Consider the following 6,725-nt stretch of genomic DNA (forward strand, 5'->3'; position numbering starts at 1 on the left):
CAACAGACTGAAGTCCTCCGCGGTCACCGCCACCACCGAGGCCACCATCAGCACACCGGCACGGGTAGCATGGCCCACGGCCCTGAAGTCCTCCACCCTCCCTCACCACCACCCCACCAGCACCGAGTCGCCACCAAGCCCCAGGACCACCAGCACACCACCACCGCGATAGCAGCAGCAGCAGGACCGAGGCCAGCGCACGGGCAAGGGCATCGCCGGCGGCGGCACCGAAGGCCTTCCCGGACCCCCGACCCCCATCGCTCACCGAGTCCACCGTTACACCGGGGCCCCGGGGGACGCCGTCACCAACAGCGCCAAAGTTCGCCACCACCATCACCGGCGGCGGCGGAGGCAGCGGCGGCAGCAGCAGCAACACGAGTACCAGCGCCGCTGGCCCCTCCACCCCCACCAGCCCCTCTTGCCCGAACGACCCCACCCCTGTCACCCGCCTCCCCGTGCCCTCCTTTCCCAGTCCTCATTTGTCGATGATCGTGCGTTGCGTCTGTCCCTTTGGCCTCCCTGAATCTCAAGCCCAGGACGACACCTGACACCTGAGACGTGGCTGGTGGTCCCCATGACGATGACGGGGAATGGTCATCTCCGGGGCGGTGGAATTCCTCACCCCGTGGGAACAGCTCCGACACCCGGTCCCTCCCTCCCTCCCTCTCTCTCTCTCTTTGCCTCGCCCGGCCGCCGCGCAGCTGCCTGCTTGCCACCCCCCGCCCCCTGCACCTCGCTCGCTCGCTCGCTCGCTCGCTCGCTCACCCGCTCTCGTCTGCCCGGCCACCCTGCAGCGCAGCCCAGCGCAGCCCAGCGCAGCCCAGCGCAGCCCAGCGGCCTCCCGGCACCTCTCCCGCCGCCGTCCACCGCCACCACGGGGTCTCCCAGCCCTCTGGCACCGGGACCCACTCCCCACCGCCACCCACCCCCACGTGCCACGTGCCGCTCCTTCCAGCCTCCAGGCTCAAACCCTCCATCTACCACCGACCCCTTGGACCCCACACCCACGTCCTACACTCAAGGCCGGCAGTCCCGGTCTCCCACAGGCTCCTCAGGCACACGCCCAGCGTGTCCCGTCCCCTACCTCACAGCTCGCCCGCCCGCACAGGTGCACAGGTGCAGGAGAGGCGCCGGGCAGGGTGCCCTGCCGCACCCGAGCCCCCGCAGACACCCTGCCTCAGTGGCCAGCCCCACTCTCGGCCAGTGCCCGCCGGCGCCACACGTCCCGGGCCCTCACTCCACGCACACACCCGGTACTCCTTCTCCCACTGCCCGGCTCGGTCCGCTCCTGGCCCTCCCCTCTTTCCGGGACGCTTTGCGCCTGTGCCCTGACCCCCGTGGGAGGCGACGCGCGGGGAGAACACCCTCGTCCCGCGCTATCCCCCACCGTCGCGGACTCCCCGCACCCCCACCCCCACCCATACAGCCAGAGGGAGAGGCGAGGGCGCTGAGGGAACTGCCCGTGCTGACGGGAAGCACCCGGAGGCCCACGACGGGCGCTCCTCTCCACCGCCGCCCGACCGTGGCCCAATCCAGCCAGCGAGCCGCGGAAGGCTCACGCAGAGCGCGGGCCGGCCTCTGCGCCTCCGACGGAGACAGACGGTCTCTGGACACACAGCAAAGCCTTGGAGGGCCGGCGTGCAAGCGTTGGCAGGAAGGAGGCCGGGCGCTGCGGTTCACCTGCAGGAGCAGCGGCGCCAGGAGACCCGCACCCGGTCGGAGACAGGGCTGCAGGCTCTCCTGCCTAGGTGGGCGCTAAGGCGCCAAGGGGAACGCCTTCCGAGCGGCATCCAGCTGGGGCGCCGGCCCTCGTGGGGCTGGGGCCGGGGCCGGGCCGGGGGCGTGGGGTGGAGGAAGCTGTGTCGGGGAACACGCCTGCCCCTCTGCCCCAGGATTCGGGGTAGCGGTCGTGCAGTTGGACTGACCCGGGGCCTCCAAGGGCACCCCGTCTGTCCCCCGGGTGCCTCCGCCCCCTCCCACCTGCCCGGCCCGCGGGTTAGCCCCACTGGCCTCCTGCATCTATCTCCCTGCTCTCTGGCCTCCACTGCCTGGTGGTCCGGCCACCGGGACACGCCCACAACCGCTTCCAACCACCGCCTGCCCGGGCGGGGGCGGCGGGGGCCGGCGCTCTGCTCCCATCCCCGCCCAAGCCCAAGACCACCACCCACGTGCGCCGCCATCGCTGGCGGTTGCCGGGCCGACGGCCGAGAGAAGGCACCGGGGGCTCCAGCAAGTGACCCCCGACTCCAGAGAGAGACAGGTGGCTCACCCTCCCCACACCCGGCCCCCTCTGCCTCGGCCCGCCGCCCCCACATGCCCCCAGCGCGGCCGCCGCCAAGTAGCACCTCACCAAGGAGCCAGCGGGGGGCCGGGGGTGGGGGCGCTGCGAGCCGCCACGACCTTTCTCCCGGCGGCAGGGGTGCTGCGGGAGAGTCCAAGCACCCACGGAGGCCCGAGGCGCCCGGCCTGTCGGTGGCCTCGGCTGGGGTCGGACGGCGTCCCGGACCGTCGGGCCTGGGGCGGAGCGAGACGGGGAGCCAGGCGAGCGTCCGGGGGAGGCGGCCGCGAGACGCCGAGACCTCCAGTCGGCCCACCTGCCGGCCAGCCAGCCAGCGAGGCCAAAAGGCTTGGGCCGGCCCGACGGAGCCCGCCAGGCAAGCCAGCCTTGGGCTCGACGAGGCGGGTGGCCTCGTGCGCACAGCGCAGCCTCGGTCAGCTCGGGGCCAGGGAGACGCACGAGCGAGCTTGGGCTAAAAGGGGTGTGCGGCGGCGGTCTTGCGAGAGGAAGAAGAAAGGCTTCCCTGACCGGGAATCGAACCCGGGCCGCGGCGGTGAGAGCGCCGAATCCTAACCACTAGACCACCAGGGAGCGTCAGGCTGCGCGCCTGGCCCGTGCGCCCTGGACCCGGCGCCTCCCTCCCTACCGCCCACTCGCCTCTGCTTGGCCTCCAGGGCCCCCGCCGGGCCACGCGCAGCCGCCCCGCCGGCCCCGCCGAGCCACCTGGCCGGACCGCCCGCCCGCCGCGCCGTCAAAACGCTGCGCGCCTCCTCCTCCTCCTCCTCTCTCTCTCTCTCTCTCTCTCTCTCTCACACACACACACACACAGCACTCAGCGTCGCGCCCGGCTCCCGGCTCCCATCGGGCCTGAGCACCGGGGCCCTGGAGCCGCGCAAAACGTTGGCCAGCTGCGTTGGCCGGGAATCGAACCCGGGTCAACTGCTTGGAAGGCAGCTATGCTCACCACTATACCACCAACGCTGCACAGCCCGGGCCGCCCCCGGACGCCGGCCCAGGCTCCGCACCAGCGCCTCCTCGCCCTCTCGCCACCGCCTCCGCCGCCTGCCGCAGCCCTGCCCCGACGTGCCGGCCGGCCGCAGCTCTGCGCCGTCGCGGGCGCCACCAGCGGCCGCCCGGCGCCCCACCCGCGCCACCCCCACGCAGCCCTGGCTGCTCCGCAGGCAACGACCGCCCCGCCGCCTCCGCCGCCCGCCTCTGGGGGCGCTCTCGCCGCCCTGCGGCTCCCGGGCCCTCGGCTGCCCGCCGGGGAGCCCCGCCCCTTGCCCCCTGCCCCCGGCGCGCGCTTCCCTTCCCTTCCCTTCCCTCCCGCCACCCGCGCCCCGCCCCGCCACGCCCCGCCCCGCCCGCACAGTCGGCCCGGCCCCCACGGCCACCTCCACGGGCAGCCCGGCAGCGGGCAGCTGTCCGTCGCGTGAGCGAGGAGCCCGTGGCGGCCAGCCTCCCGTCAGGAGGTCCCGGCTGGGCTGGGCCGAGCCCGCACTCGCCAGGGCGCCAGGGCGCCAGGGCCGACGAGGAAGGCAGGGGTGCGGGGGTGTCGGGTCGACGGCGGCAGGACGGGCCCCCGCGGTCCGCCCCGCGCCTCTGGCCAGCACTGGGGCCGGGGCGAGGCACGAGGGAGGAGAAGGAGGACAAGGAGGAGAAGGAGGAGAAGGAGGGCCCTGGGGCCGGCGTACGTTTGGGGCAGCGCGGCGGCGGCGCCCGCGACCAAAAGAGGGCGTGTCTCGCCTCCCCGTCGGGGAATCGAACCCCGGTCTCCCGCGTGACAGGCGGGGATACTCACCACTATACTAACGAGGACGGCGGCGGCGGCCGCCCGGGCGCCGACCCCTCTCCGCCCGCCCGCCCGCCCGCCGGCCTGCCTGCCTGCCCACGCCCACCCGGGCCCTCAGCGTACCGCGCCGAGCCCGTCCTGCCAGGCGCCCGCCACGTGCCCCGGGCCACGGCCCACCCGGCCCCGACCCCCCGGCCGCCGCGTCAGCGCGCACAGCAGTCCCCCGGCCCGACTCGGAGCGTCGCGCCCCCGGACCCCGCCGCCGCCCCCGCCCCCGCCCAGGCCGCGCGGGGATGGCGGCGGAGAAGACGCCCGACACGGCAAGCAGGGCTGCGCGAGGCGAGCCGGAGGCCCCGCGCCGGGGATGGGCCGCGGCGGGCGGCCGGGGGCGGCGGGGGGGCCGGACGCCGGCAGGCAGGGTGCGCGCCCCGGAAGGGGAGGGGGCGGCGGCGAGGACCGCGGCGAGGGCGGCGGCGCCAGCAGAGTCAGTCGGCGGGCCGTTGGCCTCGTCGACGGGACGCGAGTCCCGTCCGTCCGTCCGTCCGTCCGTTCCGTCGCGCACCGCCACACGGCCGCCAGCCAGCTCCGGGGTTCGGCGCCGGGTCCCAGCCAGGCGAGCGGCGGCGCGCCCAGGCCCGCCCGTCAGGATGGCCGAGCGGTTAAGGCGCTGCGTTCAGGTCGCAGTCTCCCCTGAGGCGTGGGTTCGAATCCCACTCTGACACGCCCACCTTTTGGCCCACGCCCAACGCGGGCTCTCCGCACCCGGGCCTGGACGACGCCCTGGCTGTCCGCCTTACACGCCGCTGCAGGGCTGCGGGCTGCGGGCTGAGGGCTGGCGGCGCCCTGGCACACCGTGGCCCGGACCCACGCAGCTGCAGCGCCTCGGGCCCATCCCGGCCACAGGCTTGGCGCCCCCGCGCCCTCCCCTCCCCCGCCACCCTCCCGCGCCTCTCCCTCCTCCTCATCCCACGGCGGCTCCGCGGGCCTCGGCAACTCGGCAAGTCGGCGGCACGGCTCTCCGGGGGCTCCGTTGCCCTCTCCTTCCCGCCGCCGCCCCCCCTGCAGGCCAGCCGCGGGCCGAAATGCCGGCAGCCCCCGCGGGCCGGGCCACGCTCCCACTGAGGGGCGCGCCTCGCTCGCCTCCTCGCTCTCCCAGCCCCGCCCTACACCTCCCCCGCCCGCCCGCCGGGAGCGCGGGGTCCCCACGGCCTGTCCTTTCCGCCGGCCCCCATTCATTCCGTGGTCTCCACCCCCTCCGTCCCCGGGGCGCCCACGAGGCGTGGCCACCCGGAGGCCTCACCACGGCCACACGCCCGCCAGGCGGGCAGCCGAGCCCTCCGCGCGCCAGCCAGAGACGGGACCCCCGCCCCGTTCGCTGGGCCTGGCCCGGGGGGGCGGGGTGGGGTCCACCCCGCCGTGGTGGCTCCGGGGAGCCCTGAGCGCAAGGCAGCCCTGCCTCCCCGGGCCCCCTCCGCGCCGGAAGCCGCTGCGGGGCCGGGGCTCCAGGACGCCAGCGCGCTCCCTCACCGCGCCGCCCGCCAGCCAGCCAGCCGGCGGCCGCTCCGCCCAAGCGCACCTGCCGGCCTCACCCCACCGCAGCCCAGCCGGCCCGACGGAGAGCTGCGGGCAGAGCTCACACGCCTTTCTTTGGCCTCTTGGCTTGGGCGCTACTCGGCGGCCCCCATCTCCGACGACGACACCGACGCCGACACGCACACACGCGCACCCACCCCCCCCCACCCCGCGGCACCCCGGGAGCGCACACAATCCGAGCTCCGGGCCCCAGCCGGCCCCCGCCGGCGCGCACTGCACGGGCCGGAGAGCCATCCGCCCATGGGCCTTCGGGGGGCGCCGGGAGGGAAGGGAAGGTCCGCGCTGAGCTGCGCCGGCCACAGACGCCCCGCGCTGCCTGGGAATCGGGCGCGGGTCAGGCTTGGCCAGGCTGCTCCTCCCGGCAGGACAGTGTCTGGCGGCGGCCCCGCCCCAGGGAGAGGGCGCAGGGTGAGCCGAGTCCGCCTCGGGGCCTCGCTGGGACCGTGGGCGCCGCGCGCCGGCCCGAGCCCGAGCCCGAGCCCGAGCCCGAGCCCTCGGCGCATCTGCACGGGCGCGGAGCCTGTCTTGCAGACCGCGGGCCCGCCGCCCGCCCCCGCGCAGCGGGTGCTCACCACTGGCCGTGCCGGGACGACGACGAGCGCCGCTGGGGAAGCCGTCTGGTGGCCGCCGCCACCGGTGCATGGGTGGTTCAGTGGTAGAATTCTCGCCTGCCAGCGGGAGGCCCGGGTTCGATTCCCGGCCATGCAGCGCGCCGCCCCCTTTTGGCCGCGCGCGCCCGGCTTCCTCGCGCACGCGCTCAAGCCACAGGGCCTGAGCCTGAACCAGCTGTGCTCACGCCGGGGGCCCTGCCCTCCTGCCCCGCCCCGCTTCCCCCTGCCGACTTGTCTGTTCTGGTCTCTCGCCCGTGGCCGCCAGCCCTGGCCGCCACGCTCCACCCGGCTGCCCGCCCCCTGCCGCCCGACGTGGCCCAGGTCCCTTGCCCGGCCCCACGTTGTCCTTGCCCTTTTTCTCTCCATGACCCTGACCCGGACGGCGCTTCGCTCACCCACGTCACTTCAAGCAATGCTTCCAAGCACCGCCCGCGCCCGCCGGGCACAGCCC

The 6,725-nt window shown here is 75.7% G+C and overlaps 1 protein-coding gene and 4 non-coding genes across 5 annotated transcripts; 2 read left to right on the forward strand and 3 right to left on the reverse strand.

Annotated features, from left to right (window-relative positions):
* Positions 1 to 2,797: 2,797 nt before the first annotated feature.
* TRNAE-CUC lies at positions 2,798 to 2,869 on the reverse strand. The gene has a single exon. It is a non-coding gene; the product is annotated as a tRNA-Glu (tRNA).
* Positions 2,870 to 3,187: 318 nt separating this feature from the next.
* On the reverse strand, positions 3,188 to 3,259 carry TRNAG-UCC. The gene has a single exon. It is a non-coding gene; the product is annotated as a tRNA-Gly (tRNA).
* Positions 3,235 to 6,507, forward strand: LOC119879451 (collagen alpha-1(I) chain-like; the record flags this gene model as incomplete). The annotated part of the gene is made up of 4 exons (XM_038589733.1): positions 3,235 to 3,574; positions 3,685 to 4,489; positions 5,136 to 5,277; positions 5,391 to 6,507. Coding segments are annotated over exons 1-4 (2,404 nt in total), but the record flags the coding sequence as incomplete, so codon positions are not given.
* TRNAD-GUC lies at positions 4,025 to 4,096 on the reverse strand. The gene has a single exon. It is a non-coding gene; the product is annotated as a tRNA-Asp (tRNA).
* On the forward strand, positions 4,712 to 4,791 carry TRNAL-CAG. The gene has a single exon. It is a non-coding gene; the product is annotated as a tRNA-Leu (tRNA).
* Positions 6,508 to 6,725: the final 218 nt, after the last annotated feature.

Source organism: Canis lupus, unplaced genomic scaffold, assembly GCF_011100685.1.
Source record: "Canis lupus familiaris isolate Mischka breed German Shepherd unplaced genomic scaffold, alternate assembly UU_Cfam_GSD_1.0 chrUn_S896H1060, whole genome shotgun sequence".
Classification (NCBI taxonomy): domain Eukaryota; kingdom Metazoa; phylum Chordata; class Mammalia; order Carnivora; family Canidae; genus Canis; species Canis lupus.